This window comes from Typopeltis vanoorti, chromosome 14, assembly GCF_054136105.1.
Source record: "Typopeltis vanoorti isolate ZY-2024b chromosome 14, IOZ_Tvanoo_1.0, whole genome shotgun sequence".
Lineage (NCBI taxonomy): Eukaryota > Metazoa > Arthropoda > Arachnida > Uropygi > Thelyphonidae > Typopeltis > Typopeltis vanoorti.
This window is the reverse complement of record NC_143562.1, coordinates 104,407,660-104,422,178: the sequence shown is the minus strand read 5'-3', so window position 1 is coordinate 104,422,178 and position 14,519 is coordinate 104,407,660. Positions and strand designations below refer to the sequence as shown.

Below are 14,519 nucleotides of genomic sequence, written 5' to 3'. Positions count from 1 at the left end.
CCTTGTTTAACCGGGCGACGCCCCAGCCGGCATGAAATTTTGTCATTTTGTACCATCATTTTTTATTTTGGTTTAACCAATAAGAATACAATTTGGTCGGCTAAATCCCAAATTGCCAGCCCATCCCCGTTCGTTCAGTATCAAAGTAGATACCCAACAGGGTGCACCACGAGAAGGTGAGGATTGGACATTAGGTCAGAAGCCCTGGTCGGTTCTCCGCATTCCTTTAAAGGCTATGTGGAGGTCTCCTCTCAGTTATACAGCTTTGACCCTTAATGACACAATAATGTCATGTCTTTAATTTTTCCTTCCTTCCTACCATAATAAACTTCTTCCCCAAATGATCAGTAACACAACAAAATGCCCTTTCTTCATTATCAGCAAGGCATGCAGTTGCCTTACATCTCTCTCATTTTAGTGGCATTATCTCACAATAGAAAAAAGGTTTAGATCACTTTCATCAAACTTTAACACCCCGTCTTTTTTTTTTTTTTTTCTCATCGCATTTTCATCCATAAAATACCCTAGCTAGAATGCAAAGCCACCAAACAAGCATCCACTTTAAAATTAATCCCATTTGTTTTCTCCTAATCTTTAGCCTTAGAACACAAAATGCATATTTAGACTTCTTTAACAGTATAGGTTACTCAAAAGATATAAAATATTGCTACTTAATATAATATATTTGATTTCATTTTGTTTTTAGAATAATGTAAGTGAAGCAATGTATGAGGATTTCTTTGACCCTCCAGAGATGGAAAATAAGATTGCTATTAGTCAGAATATTGATAACGAAAGTGAAAGTTCTATGGAAGAAGCTGATGATGAAGATGATGAGTAAGTTACAAATAATTCAGAATGTAAAACTTTTGATGAATTATTCACGCCTGACACACTTCTGTGTGATGATCATAATTTTTGTTCCTTTTCAGAAGGATTTTTCTCAGTAAATGATAAAATTACTTTGTCTTTCTACTCTAACTGTACAAATTTTGATGAAATTTGCTATGTTATGTTATGTTATGTGAAACTGATATGTTACAGTCTATTATCCTACCCTTTTAAGTGTAAGCAGTACAATACAGACAGTAACATATCAGTTTATTCATTAAAGCATTGCTATAAAAATTAACTACAGAATAATAAACTGAACTGTAGAAGAGACCAAATATTGTGTGTTTCCTTTTGCAATTGCATGAAAAAATATATTATCAAGTTTCTGGTATGTACCCTCAGGGGATGTGTATGTGCAGAATATTATGATAGTACTACATGAAAAGATTACATCATTACTAAATTTCTATTGATAATTTAACTATATTAATGTTACAGTATTTGGAGTCCTGTTATTTCTTAGGATTCCAATATATAGCATCTCTTGCCATATCAGTCTACCTAGATCAGGGGTGGTCAATCTTTTACGTTCCATGCACCAATTTTTTCACTTACGAGTTCAGATGTGCCATGAAACTTTTCCACCCTTAAAAACTCCCTGTAAAAATATGTTAATATGAACATATTTAATAAGCTCATTTTCCCACGGTTCATCAAATTCACTCATACTATCACCTTCTGTTTTTCTTTTGCACTGTGATGGGTAACCGAATGTAAAAACAAAGCTTAATTTTCGAAACAGTACACAACTGCAAATGTTCACAAAGGATGAACAAAGCACAACTCTGTAGCGCACATGTATCAATTGTAAACTGACCAAAACCTGCAATGCACTACTGTTCGTAACGCTTGTCACCTCAGGATCAAACAAGTGAATATTGTTGGATTCTGAATATAAAGAGATTTGAGTAATTAATATTTACTTCAGAATCCAACATGATCTTCCATCACATAAGCTAGACTTGTAATTATTATTTAATGTAAATCACTTGTTTATAAATTAATATTCATGTAACTACCTTTAAGTTCTATTAATAATTAATTAATTAATCAAGGATATATAATAATAGTGAAAGGATTCTGTATTAAAATATTATTAAGTTTATTTTATTTATTGCTATGTTAATATTATAAGAATTTGTATTCAACAATTTAGCTGCATATTAATTGAAATGTAAATATTCCTTATTTGTTCCTGTATGTAGAGGTATAACGTTGTGCAATGCCTCAGTTTTATTATATTTTGTTTTAGTTGTCATGGAGATGTATGTAAGATTGCGAGCGCGAGTTTAGAACAGAGCGTGGCAGATCAGTGTTGAAGGGCTGGAAAAGGATTTTAATAGAAGTAGAGCATGAGAATAATTTCGGCAGGAAGAAGGGATATATAAGCGAAGAACAGATAAAACGATTCATTCGGGGAATCAGAGTGAGATAATAGTGATTAGAGAGATAACAGCGAGTCAGTCAAGTAACTCGCTAAGGTCTACTAGTCGAGGAGCGAGTTATCTAGTAAGTTGCAGAACAACAAATAAAGCAACGGAAGATAGCAAAGTAGCAACTGGATGACTAGCGATAATTTAGTTGGGATTTTGACTCAAGACCGACCTTTCAGGGACACACAGAAACTTGAACAATAGCATGGAGTAATTAAGAGAATAAGTAGAGGCAGCAAGGTTGAATTTAAACGATAGCTGTGTTAAGAGATATAGTGCCTAAAAGATTAATTAAATGCCAGGAGTATAGGCAATTGTGCGTAAAAACTTCAAGTTAAAGAATTACTGTGTGTTATCTTAGTTCAAGAGTTATTAGTAGAATACTGAATTGGTCAAGTATGACAGTGAAATGTTTAAAAGGAGGGCCATAATTGCGAATGACTTTATGCGTGGGTTATGTATGACGAGTGGTGTGGAATTTGTGGATGTGTGGAGTGAGTTCGATGGGCGAAAGGATCTATATAAGATGGATGGCTTGCATTTGAATGGTACAGTGTAAGGAGACTTGAGAAAGTGGTGCTGAATGTAGTGGATGTGCAAATTCAGGGAAACTAGATTTATTAAGGGGGGAGGGTAGATATACAGTCCTTAGGGAGGCAGTTCAATGTATGAATGAATATAATATGCCCGAGCGAATAAGGACAACAAATCAAAGTGGGATAGTTAATATAAGGCATCAAGGTAGAGTTGGGGCTAATGGGGGTCTTAAATTCATGTACACTAATGCTAGGAGTATTAGGAACAAGAAGGAAGAGTTTTTGGCCATGGTTGGCATTTCCAGACCACAGGTTATTGGTATTAGTGAATCATGGCAGACTGTAGATGATATAGCTAGTGGGACTGCATGTGATAGGTATGGTGTGTTCAGAAATGACCGGGAGAATAAAATGGGGGGGGGGGGTATTGTTGATGATAGCTGATGAGCTACAGCCAAGGAGAATAGAAGTTGAATTGCAGGATAGAGAAAAGAGCACATATGAGGCCATTTGGTGTGAGATTGTGGCTAGCTGAACTAAATATACAATTGGGTGCTGCTATAGACCAGGCGATGGAAAAGATGGTGGTGACAGTATGCACAAGCAAACAAAAGGTGACAGTATGCACAAGCAAATAGAAGAAATGAGTGGAAGTAGGGTAATTATTATATGAGATTTCAACAATGTCGCATTGATATTGGAGTGAGGAGAGGACACACGGTAGGAAGGAATTGGATTTTATGCGGTTATTAAGGGATAACTATCTGCGACGGCATGTAATGGAAAATACTAGGGGTCAGAGAGTGCTTGACCTAGTAATTACATCTGAGGACTTGGCTGTAACAAATATGACCACATTGCCACCAATTGGTGAGAGTGATCATAGACTTGGGAGGTGGCTAAAGGTGTGGAATTTTCAATTAAGACAGGGTACATGTGGAATTATCGGGCTGGAAAGTATGACAAGCTTAGGAGTTTGATTGGTTCAGTGCCATGGCATGTACAACTGGAAGACTAGAAGTTGATAGTGCATGGGAGGTAGTTAAGAAGTGTTTGCATGAAGCAATGGCTGACTGTATACCTAGAGTCCGAATAATAAATCAACTAGGGATTAAATGGATGAATAACACCATTAAGCTTGAGCTGCAAAAAATGAAGCAACTATGGAGGGAATTTAAGGAGAAAGGTGACCGGCAGGCACATGAATGGTATAAAGCGCAGGCCAGTAGGGGAACGAGTGTGGTAAGAAAAGCAAAAAAGGATTACGAAAGAACATTGGCCATGCAGGCTAAAGAGAATCCTGTTGAAGATTTGTAGGTTGCAGAGATTGGACGATAGGCAAAGGAGGGGTGATATGATTGAGACATTCAAACTACTGAAGGGTTTCTACAAGATTGATCCAGAAGATATTTTTGAAAATATGACTGTTGGTGGGAGGACTAGGGGCCATGCATGGAAGCTGGGCAAGAGCGTGGTTGACAAGGGTGTTAGAGCTAGGTTTTTTACTTGGAGAGTGGTGAATGAGTGGAATAAGCTTCCAGAGTCTGTTGTGGGTGCTACGACCATGAATGAGTTCAAGGCAAGGTATGATCGATACTGTGTCAGTGTCGAATAGTTGTTCTTGACATGATGTTAGGGCCTCCCTCGATGAGTCTCTTGACTCCTTGGAGTTGCCCAGAACAATAATAATATTATTATTGTAGTTGGTTACTAAGGAACTTATGACATTGAACTTTTTCAAATGGTTAATTGAATTTTGTGAAAGCTGTATTTCAGACAACAGATTAACCATTGCCTGAAATTGTATGACTAAATTACCAGATGAGCCAAAATGTTTGTAATACCTTATTCAGTGACTTAAACTAAAGTGTATTTGTAAGCCTATATTAAACGTTTGTTTTTGTTGATCTAAAGTTGTACTTTGCCTGAATCTCTTTTACTGCACCATTCATAAAATAATCGAACCAAAGCGGGTGAAATAAATAAGTTAAATAAACTCAGCCTGTATACATAATAACAACACATAAAAGGAAATAATCGAGAGTTGGTTTTACTTTAATTCTTTGACTAATTTAGATATAGAGTGGCACAGTCAATAAATACAAATTTTCTCTATATTTGGATTAGAAATCAATTAGCAACTTTTTTTTTTTGTTTGTTTAAGAACATCGTAGTGATAAGTTGACAGATTCAAGGTATAGGTTAAGGTGAAATAGGATCCAACAATATGCAGAGGATGTGCACAAAACAATAAAATTGCTATAAATAATTAATAAGTTTTAGCTTCTTTTTTTTTCTACTAATCAGTTTTTGATTAATACTTTTTGCATAAATAGTAAAAAATACATTAGCTTTTTTATTATTATCATTGGGAACCAATGCGCCACTTTTGGTGCATGTGCCATAGGTTGGCCATCCTAGACCTAGATCTTGGTCTTCCTCTGTCTTTTTCTCTTGCCATCCTAACAACATATATCTGTTTTGTTAACTTTTCCTCTCCTAATTCTTTAAATTATCATATCTCAAACTTTTCTAGTATCAGCTCACTTGAACAAACATAGAAGTCAGTTGCTTACTAGTCCCCATATCCCCCCTCTTTCTCTGATATGTCATATTTTACTACCAGAAGTGAGTTTTCATATGCCACCTTTTAGTGCAAAATTGTGGAGTATTTAGTATAGCATACACAACCTGGATATTTTTCAATGAAAAACTGAGTCAGAGGAAAATTTGGATTTTCCTCTGACTCTTCCTCTTTGAAAATTTCAGTGCATTTTGCTGCATACCATGGCAACACAGTGGTATTATGTACCACTATACATTAATGTGTTAACATACAACATGCAGCAAAATATTATGCATATTATCTTGAAATTATGTAAGAGAACGTTTTAATTAATAGGATTTTAATATGTTGTGTTCTAAACTGTATTAGAAATTTACAAACTTTTGATAAAATTTATTTATTAATAAAATTCTGTTTAATATTATATTTAGTTTATTTAAAATAAATATTTTAATTTAAATTAAATTAAATTAAAATATGGTCTATGGCCCACTAGTGGGCCATAGACCATACTTTGAGAAATGATGCTTTAAGTGACTATATGTTACCATATGGTTTAAGTTACCAAACGTTACCTTTGCTTACACATTCCTGAATGATAAAAATGTCAAGTTTGTTCACTTCCCTTGATTATCTTTTTTATTTCTATCCATAAGTTCAAGTTGATTTGAGCATTGTCTTGTACAGCTAATTTAGAGTTTTGACTAATTTCTCTTATTTTTATTATAAATTTCATCAGTTGACTCACCAATGGGTTGTAGGTTTGAATCCAGTCTTAGGCATGGATGATGTTTATGATTGTTTTTTAGTGGAAGACAAATTTCATCACCTTGTAGGAGACCACTGCTTTACTTATTCAAGACACAAAGTGACTTGAAAAAGTTCATGTTTGGTGTCTGGAACAGAGTTTCTAGATTATGTAAAAAAAATAAAGATACATTTAAAAAAATTAAAAAAATAGAAACAAAAATCCCAAAACTACTTGTGGTATTTGTGGGTATTAATCGCATATTAAAAAAATATATTTTGGTGGATCTTATGTTAGGTTTGTTTTAATGTTCCGTCATGACTGTTCTGTATTATGTCACACTGATATTATGTTAAGTACTCAATTAGACAGTGTATCTGGCTAATGATTCCTTTTTTTTTTTTTTTTTTTTTTGTATTTTATGATTATAAATTCCTCATTTCATCTTAACTGAATACTGTGTATTTAAAACTGCTATCAGGTCTAAATATATTCCTTCCGGATACTCTATGTAATTCTGTTATGTTACATGATTCTCTATTCTGATTGCTGCTCTGTTTCTGTTCTGAATGAGATTGAACAAAGATAAAGTCATGTTATATACCATCCAGTCAGGGCTGGTTTTAGACCAGTTTTGAGGATAAGGCTACACTAGTGTTTTTTTTTCGAACATGTACAGCAGTGAATAGAACATATGCAAGAATGGTGATAGCCACGTTGACGGTAAAAATTTGTACGGAACATCACCATTCTTGTGCATATATTCTATTCACTGCTGTACATGTTCGGGAAAAAAAACTTTTCTTTTTTCGTCTCTTTTTTCAGATTCAAAATACCATTCAAAATTCAATTGTACAATTGTTTTCAAGATGTGTTTTTAATTCATACCACTTTTTACAATTTTGCATATGTTCTACATTCGTTTCATGTCGTGATAAATTATTGGCCAAATGTCGCCAATCTGAAAACCCCTGACTCTCTGTTAATTTGTTTTTCTTTAAAGAAAACAGCTTCCAACAAAAGCAAAATACACTATTGGATTTTTTAGAATAGATTAACCAAGTTCTTTGAACTTTTTCACCATTAGGTAAGAGCCTTACAAACTGTGACGTGGAAAATGATCTTCCATTGTTATCTTTAATAAAGTTCATATTTTGAGGTGTTACAGGTCCCTTATGAATTATGAGTTCTAATAACCGATTATTAACAATAGATGTCCAGCTACAAGGATCCCCTAAAATCACATTCTGTCGTGAATTCAGCACAATTATCAGAAGGCCTACTTTGTAAATTATCCCCACAGCTTGATTTCGGCGTTGACTCTTCCTCCTGGCACAGTTCTGAACAAAATTCAAACATTTCATTTGATTTTTCACATTCCACTTTGATTTTGCCCTTATTGTCTGGAAAAGGTTCTGAAGTGATTGATGTTGTTGAGTTATCTTCATCTAACTTTACATATTTCAGTATGGATCCTCGTAATTTTTCCTTTTCTTTATCACTTTAATTCTTTCTTTTGCATTAAAAAGCACCAGACAGATGTTTAATTTTCCTATCTGACATATGAAAACATATAATAATAATAATAAGAAGAAGAAGAACAAATTATTTTTTCTCTTTTTCAATGAATAAATAAATGTTGTAATGACCCAAGCTGACTTAAGCCTTTCTGTACAGATTCTGAAAAAAACTCTGATCTGTCCATCCGTCTGTCAAATCTATCTCAAAGACGGTGGTATATTTTATAACAGGTACTAGAAAAAAAACAAAAAATTGTAATTCCCTTTTTTTCCCAATTATGTATTTTTAGTAGCAAAAAACTAGGCCAAAACTATGGTTTGCTTGAATGAACATTTCCTTGTTGAGTGAGGTTTTTAAAGAGATAGAGAAGGAAACCCGTCATCATCATCAAATTCCTGACATACACCCTCAAGGGGTGTACAGGATATGATAGTACTACATGAAAAATTTACATAATTACTAACTTCCTATCTACAATTTTCCTCATAATCAGTCTATTACTTGTCAAGACTTCAATATTATCATTATCAGATCTTATATTTCTATCGTCTAAGGCACATTGTACTGTATCGATCCACCTATATATTGGTCTTCCTCTGGGTCGTTTTTCTACCAACCTGGCAGAGAACACTTGTTTTGCTAATCTTTCCTCGCCCATTCTGTTTAAGTGACCATACCACCTGAGATTAGCTCTGCTAACGCATTCCTGGATGCTGACAATGGCAAGTTCTTTCCTAATATCCTCGTTTTTAATATGATATTGCTATTGATGCCATCTGTTCACGTCTCTAATCTTTCTCAGGACTCTCATATCTGAGGTCTCTAGTCTTTGGTCAAGTGTTTTACTTTTGACCCAGCTCTCAGATACATAAGTTAAAACTGGTTTGAACACTGTCTTGTATACAGCTAATTTAGTGTTCCGACTAATTTCTCTCTTATTCCATATGAATTTATTCAATTGACTTCCCACCATATCAGCTTACTGATTCTATTGTCTATTTCTGTATTTAATTTACCATCTTCACTAAAAGTCGTGCCTAAGTAGCTGAAATGTTTTACTTGTTCCACAGATTCCCCGTTCACAACACAGTTGACATTTTCAACAATTCTGCCTATTTTCATTCTTTGTCTTTTTAATGCTGATCTTCATACCATATCTATTACAACAGTTATTCAATTTAGTCAGGGAATCTTGCAGACTTGTAGCGGATTTATTTAGAAGTATAACATCATCCACATAAAGCAAAGAGCTGACATTAACATCTCCAATTTTGATATCATGTTTAATACCACTTTCCTTCATAATGTGATCCATATAGGTAATGAATAACAGAGGGGATAATGTACATCCTTCAATTCCAACTGCCGACTTACAACTCAAATACAGACTAAGTATTACTTGATATAATGCCCCATCGACACCATATAACTGTAGCGTATCGAATAGCTTCTCTCTTGGCGCCTTGTCATATGCCTTTTCCAGATCGACAAAACTTATATACAGATCTTTGTTACATTCCCATGCTTTCTCGACTGTTTGTTGTAAAGGATCTGATCCTGACAGCCTCTATTTGGCCTGAATCCAGCTTGTTCTTCACCAAGCTTTTCTTCCACAATTCTTCTCAACCGTTTCTCAAGTATACTTGCATAGATCTTGCCAGGAACACTCAGTAGAGAAATACCTCTGTAATTCTCACATTCAGTTTTATTTCTCTTTTTATATATGGGCACTATTAGAGCTCTTCTCCAATCATCGGGAATTCGTCCCTCTGTCCAGGCTTTCTGAACTATGCAGTGCAGCCACTGTAAGACTTTTATATCACCATACTTCAGCATTTCTGGTCGAATATCATCTACTCCTGCTGCCTTTCGACATTTCAAGCCTTTGATGGCTTTTTCTACTTTAAGTATGGATATGTATTCCTGACTGTATGCCTGTTGAGTGTTTTTTACCACTGTGCTATCACTGCTTGTTTCATTTAGCAATTTTTCTGAGTAATTACTCCATACTTCAAGGATATCTTTTTCTCCTGTTTTCATGTCACCTTTATAATCTCTAACTCCTTTTACAGCACTCTTTCCTCCATTTCTAAGCTTCTTCAACAACCTCCAGAATCTTTTGCCACCTTCTTGATATTTATTTTCTATATTCTTGCCAAAGTCCTCCCATGACTTTTGTTTAGCTAATTTTACACATTGTTTAGCATTCTTGCATTTGTTTCTATATTCTCTAAGTGTACAAGCTGACTTATTTGCCAGGAACGTTTGATATGCTTTCTTCTTTTCATTCACTGCCTCTTTAATTTCCTGTAGTCCACCAGGGAGTTCTGATTTTTTTATCCTTGCAGACAACCTCACCACATGTCTCTCTGGCAGAATCAATCAATGTTTTCTTCAGAGTTTGCCACTGAATCTCCAAGGTTTGATTCCTGTTCTCAAACTCTTTCATTTTTTCTTCAATAATCTTTGTGTATTTTGGTCTACAGTTCACATCTGAGAGCTGCTCAACTTTTATTCGCTTTAAAACTTTCTTACATGTTATTCTTTTCAACATGAAATTCAATTTTATCCTGCTCAAGACTAAATAGTGATCACTTCCAATTTCAAATCCTCTGTACACTCTGGTGTCCTGCACCAGGGAGAAAATATTGCTATCAACAATAACATAGTCAATGAGACTTTTCTTATTCCTAGCCTCTTCTCTCCATGTGAATTTGTGTACATTTTTATGTTGGAACATGGTGTTAGTAATAACCAGTCCATGTCCTGAGCTGAAATCCAACAGGTTTTTGCCATTATTATTAGCTTTGCTCTTTTCTCCAAATTTTCCCCAAATATTTTTATATGTCTGACAATCATTTCCTACTCTGCTATTCAGATCCCCAACAAGGACGGACCAACTTTTCCTCCACTTCTACTTTAGTAGAACCTTCTGTAGGACCATAGGCACAAATAAGACTCATTGTTCCCCATTCTTATATTTGCCCACATCACTCTACTTGAGACTGCCTGCCATTCAAGAAGATTAACCTCATATTTTGTGTTGAATACTATAGCTACTGCTTCTTTTCCTTGATTGTCATTGCTTGAATATAAGATTTTGTATTTATTGCACAGAAAGATCTCACCAGTTTTTGTCTGTTTTGTTTCAGTCACCCCTATTATGTCGATCTGGTACTTATCTAATTCCTCAGCTAGCTTCATTTCTTTGCCATTCAGGTTTCTTATGTTGATAGTACCAATCTTTAACTCTCGTGATGTTGAGTTGGGGTGTGTTTTCAGATTTGTTCCAGTAGCTGACTTTTCGCTGTTCGCCCTGGTTCCCTGGCTAAAACAACGGGGGCCTTACTTAACCGGACGACGACCCAGCCACCATGAAATTTTATCATGTTGTACCATCATTTTTTATTTTGGTGTAACCAATAAGAATACAATTTGGTTGGCTAAATGCCAAATTGCCAGCCCATCCTCGTTCGTTCAGTATCCAGGTAGATACCCAACAGGGTGCATAAGTTTTAACAATGTTACGTATTATTTCATCGCCAATATTTTAAAAGTAACTATAGGCTGTATCGAATTTATTCCATTGGCCGCCTGCGTGTACGCATGCCCTGCACACCTATTAGAACTGGCACTGCATCTGGTCGTTTCTGACTCTTGGTGATCTTGTGAACTACGGCTCTCTATCTCACACGTCCTCTTGTCTTTTTTTTTCAGCTGTTGTAAGTTGAAGTTGATAAGTTCCTTTATTTTGTAAATCCAACTCTTTTGCAGTCTTCCTCTCCTTCTTATGCCCTGAATCTTCCCTAACATAACTGTCTTTTCCAGTGATTCATCTGCTCACATAATAAGCCCAAAGTACATTAACTTCTGTGTGACGATCATTATTTCCAAGGAGCATTCTGTCTTTATCCTCTCTAGCCTTATTCATCATGCTTGTGGTTCATGATATTCTTAATGGTCTCCGCTATGCCTATGATTCAAATGAATTAATTCACTTTCTGTCTTTCTTCTTAAAGAGCCTCTGTAGCTCAGTCGATATAGATGAAGCCCTTTGGTCGGAAAGATCTGGATTCAATTCCCGTCCATGACGTGAGGAACCTTTATTTGGTCTCTTTTGACTAAAGGTGAGTTAGCTGGTCTCATATGAAGGTAGAAGGTTTTTTCACCTGGAAACTCGGAGATTTTTGACCCTCAAAACAAGCAAACTAGCCTGTGAACATACACAGATCTGCAGCCATAAAATACATACTTAATCCCTCACTAGGAGGGCTCAATCCTCTAAGGGATGGTGGAGGAATGGGGGGGGACCCCATATGAATAAATAAAATAAATGATCTAGCTTTCACATCCATACATCGTAACTGGAAATGCCATTGCTTTGATAATTCTAAGTTTCATGGCCTTACTAACATCTTTTTTTTTTTTTTTTTTGCCAGGTGTAACATAGCTTTTGTTCCCATGGCTGTCCTTTTAATTTCAACTTCACATTCTCTATCATCTCTTATTCTGAACCCCAGTAAATTATACCTTTCAACCACCTCTATTTTATCTCCCTCAATCATAAATTCATCTAAATTGTCAGAAGTCATCACTTTTGTTTTGCTGATATTTAAATTAATCCCAGCTGTGTTGCTTTCTCTCTTAAACAACAGAACATCTGCTCCATATCTTCCTTAATTTGTATTATGAGGGATGTATCACCTCTGTCTTAATTCCTGCTGGGTCTTTGTCTAAGTTAGCTATTCTCATAATATATTCACTATAAATATTAAAAAAGATAGTGCAGCAGTATGCAACCCTGCTGCACCCATATTTCCATCTGAACACTGTCTTTCTCCAAAGACCATTTTTACTGAAGGTTCTTGGTTGTCATACAGCTTTCTAATAAAAAGAATCAGATGCTCAGGTATTCCCATTAATCTCATCACATTCCACAATTGTGATCTGCATAATCAAAAGCTTTCTTATAATAAATAAAACAGATGAATACTTGCTGCTGTCCCCTCTTCCCTTGTTCTTCTTCTAATCCATCTCATGTTTACTATCTGATGTAGTTCCTCCACCTCTCATGAAGCCTGTTCTTCTTTCATTTCTCTGTTCATGTATGGTTCCAGCCTTTTCTTTTTTTTTGATCACTTTCAGCATAGCTCCATTTGCATGTGAAATTATAAAGTTCTGCAATTTTCACAATCTCTGGGTTTTGATTTTATTTTTATTAGGATGAATATTATTATTACATGACACCTCCAGGCAGTCCAAAGACTCATCGAGGGAGGACACCTACTCTACATCTCTTTGTCTCCACCAATTAATCCACCAACTACAACTAACTGCAGCTACTCCAATGCCCATCACCACCACCATTAGTATTTACATAGAAAATCGCAAACATCCATGCACGCAGCGGTATTCGAGCCCTCAGCCTTTTGGCTGGAGAGCGGATATGCTAACCGCTCAGCCAACCAGGCTGGCAGTTTTCCAATCTCTAGGCTTCTAAATATTGATGTTTTCCAATCTCTAGGCCAGTATATTTTCTTCCAAACCTATTGACAGTTTTAGTTAATATATTCACTACTTCATCCCCAGTTGCTCTCAATAATTCCACTGATACTATAAGCTCCAGGAGCTATTTCCTTTTTGGTTGATATCACTTCACATTTCATTATCATGGATTCCTCAACAAATTCTCTTTTCACATTCTTCTTCGGTATTAATATCTTTCTTGTCCAAATCCTATCCATCTTTTTTTTTTACTACTTCCATCAAACTTTTTCCCAAATTAGTTTTTTTCAACTCCTAATCTAGGGATAAACATTCCTGTAACATTCTTCATCTTTCTAAATGGATCTCTTGTTCTACCTGTAATGTAATTTCTTCAGTTTCCTTGCACCTGTTATTTAGACATTTTCCCTTATCTTTCTTAGCCTATCTTTGGAAATCTGCATGCAGTTTTCTAACCCTTTTTTTGTTTCATTATTAAAATAATGGATAAAAAGTATCTATTATTTTATACCCAAGTAGGCAAATAGTAGCCGAGTGGTTAGCGTATCCGCTCTCCAGCCAAAAGGCTGCGGGTTCGAATCCCACCGTGGGCATGGATGTTTGTGATTGTCTGTGAAAAATACTAGTGGTGGTGGTGGTAGATGGCGTTGGTGAATTGTGAGTAGTGGAGATAGAGAGTTGTAGAGTAGCTGCCCTCCCCTGATGAGTCTTTGGACTCCCTGGAGGTGTCACGTAATAATAATAATAATATCTCTTCAGCATGAGTTTTCTTAATTTGCTGCTTAAAAGACTCAAACTGCTTATAAGCCACAGAGATAATTGAAAACTTATAAAAAAACTTTCTGCACTAGTTGGCTTGGTATTGCACTATTGTTCTTCATTATGGCAAACATGATTTGCTGTTTGAAATAAATTCATTTACTATTTTAGTAAATTAAAAGAAATAATAATTAATAAATTATTATTTCTTTTAATTACAAAAATAAAGAGTCAAAAGGCTTCACTTTGGCGAATGCAAATTTATAAAAATTAAGTGGATATTAAATCCAGCATTATTTCAAAGCCAAATATAGAAACTATAAAAGTTTCGTATGAAATTTTACCAGAGAGCTTACGGGAATACACTCACCAATCTTTACGAGTTGCCTTAGCCGGATCTTATAGGAGAGATGATTGCCACCCAAGCATCCATATATTCCCCTCCTATTGGTCCATTTTGAAAAGGTTTCACTGTCAGGCCAGTTAATAATTTTGAAGCCAAGATGGAAGCATTTCAGGCCCTTTTTTCTTGCTGTTGTAATTTTCACAGTGATGGG

General features: G+C 35.4%; 1 protein-coding gene across 1 annotated transcript in view; it reads left to right on the top strand.

Annotated features, from left to right (window-relative positions):
- The window catches only part of LOC150099817 (U3 small nucleolar ribonucleoprotein MPP10-like), a 114,075-nt gene that overhangs the window by 24,803 nt on the left and 74,753 nt on the right, over positions 1-14,519 (top strand). The window contains exon 3 of the mRNA XM_090403678.1: positions 707-837. Coding sequence (XP_090259804.1) covers positions 707-837 — 131 coding nt within the window. The remainder of the gene's footprint in view (positions 1-706; positions 838-14,519) is intronic.